The sequence below is a fragment of the Musa acuminata genome, chromosome BXJ2-8 (assembly GCF_036884655.1).
Source record: "Musa acuminata AAA Group cultivar baxijiao chromosome BXJ2-8, Cavendish_Baxijiao_AAA, whole genome shotgun sequence".
NCBI classification, from domain to species: Eukaryota; Viridiplantae; Streptophyta; class Magnoliopsida; order Zingiberales; family Musaceae; genus Musa; species Musa acuminata.
The window spans coordinates 33,213,350-33,215,000 of record NC_088345.1 but is presented as its reverse complement, the minus strand read 5'-3'; the positions used below and the strand labels follow the sequence as shown (position 1 = coordinate 33,215,000).

Sequence of the window (1,651 nt, the reverse complement as noted above, 5' to 3'; positions counted from 1 at the left end):
GCGCCGACTGCCTCGTCCACTGTTGCTTCTGCGAGCTGTGCTCTCTCTGCCAGATGTACCGAGAGCTCAAGCGACGCGGCTTCGATATGAACATAGGTTCTCTCTCTCTCTCTCTCTCTCTCTCTCTCTCTCTCTCTCTCCTTCTAGGGTTGAACTATAATTACCATGCTGTTTTCCAGGTTGGACTGCAAACATGGAGAGGCAGGGACAAATTGCAACCTTACCACCGCCGGTACAAGATATGAGTCGTTGATATATATATGATGCACTATATATATATATATATATATTGGCACGAGGAATAAAACATATGGATTTAGGATCGTGTGAAATGTATTGCGACAGTATCGTTGCTACTTACCTCTATGTTGACACAGTCTTCCACTCAAGAATAAAGCATATAGTCATCGGTCTTCATTTTGCTTATAATCAGATTTGTCGGAAGAAATTTCATGTAAATCATGTACATAGTATCGATCAACTCATAGATTTCTTGACAAAGTCACTATCGTATTAACTACTTGACATCGTTTCAAAATTAGTATTCATAGTGAAATTCCAATCTTGTGGAATTTAATGAGTGATTGTGATCCCAACATTTAATGGAAGTCACAACTATAAAAATAAAATGATTGGTTATTCAACTAAGGAAGTTACACTTATAATAATATTTGACCTAATGTATAACATCTAAGATTGTAAGAAAGATTATTGTAATTACATTTGATTTAGGACCTTCAAAGGTCTTGCAACCTGTATAAATTGCTGTGTACAATAAAAGACTTAAACATACAAGCATTACTTCTCCTTATCTGCATTTCAATACAATGACGTTTTTATAAAGAGGTCTAATATTTATTTACATGGGTAAATTTGACTTTCGATGATTTAAAACGATGTTCGTACGATAAAAAAGATTTTGGTAAGAAAGCCGATTCAGAAATCACTTTAACTTGTGATCAAGCAAGATGCAGTTAAAGTAAAGATATAGAGGCAGTTTGCAGTTAAGATAGAGAATAGAATGTAATTACAAACCGAAATACGACGTTCGTATGATAAAAGCGATTTCAGTATGAAAGCCGATTCGGAAGTTGCTTTAACTTAGATTAGGCGAAGTGCAGTTAAAGTAAAGCTTTAGAGGTAGTTTGCAGTTAAGATAGAGAACATAAAGTAAATGCAAACCGAGATTTAGAGTGGTTCGGTCAATCTTGACCTACATCCACTTTTGCTTCCTCCTCTGATGAGGTTACCGACGTCCACTAGAGGCCTTCCTTCAATAGGCGAAGGCCAACCACCCTTTTATAGTTTCACTCCTTTTGACGAGCATAAGAGACAACCCTTACAGAATTTCTCTCCTCTCTTGAAAGATCAAAACTTGGAAGAAAAGAGGGAGGAGAACTTCTAGCCTTTATAACACTTTTGAACTCTAAAAATCATAGAGTAAGATTGGATTTTCGGTGCCCTTTCATTGCTGGAAGGGTGGGGTATTTATAGGCCCCAATCCAGTTTGAATTCCGAGCTCAAAACTGTCATTTCTCGGAATTCCGGGGTTTGGCGGTTCCATCGCCTGACTGGGGTGGTTGCACCGCTTGGTAGAGCTCGAAGACTGAGCCTCTAGGCAATGCCACCTCTTGTCAAGGGCGGTTGCACC

The 1,651-nt window shown here is 38.6% G+C and overlaps 1 protein-coding gene across 1 annotated transcript in view; it reads left to right on the top strand.

The window, feature by feature from the left end:
* LOC135618192 (cell number regulator 2-like) overlaps positions 1–417 on the top strand; it is a 978-nt gene extending 561 nt beyond the window's left edge. The window contains exons 3-4 of the mRNA XM_065119053.1: positions 1–96; positions 180–417. The exon at positions 1–96 is cut by the window's left edge and continues 120 nt beyond it. Coding sequence (XP_064975125.1) covers positions 1–96; positions 180–253 — 170 coding nt within the window. The 3' untranslated portion in view covers positions 254–417. The remainder of the gene's footprint in view (positions 97–179) is intronic.
* Positions 418–1,651: the final 1,234 nt, after the last annotated feature.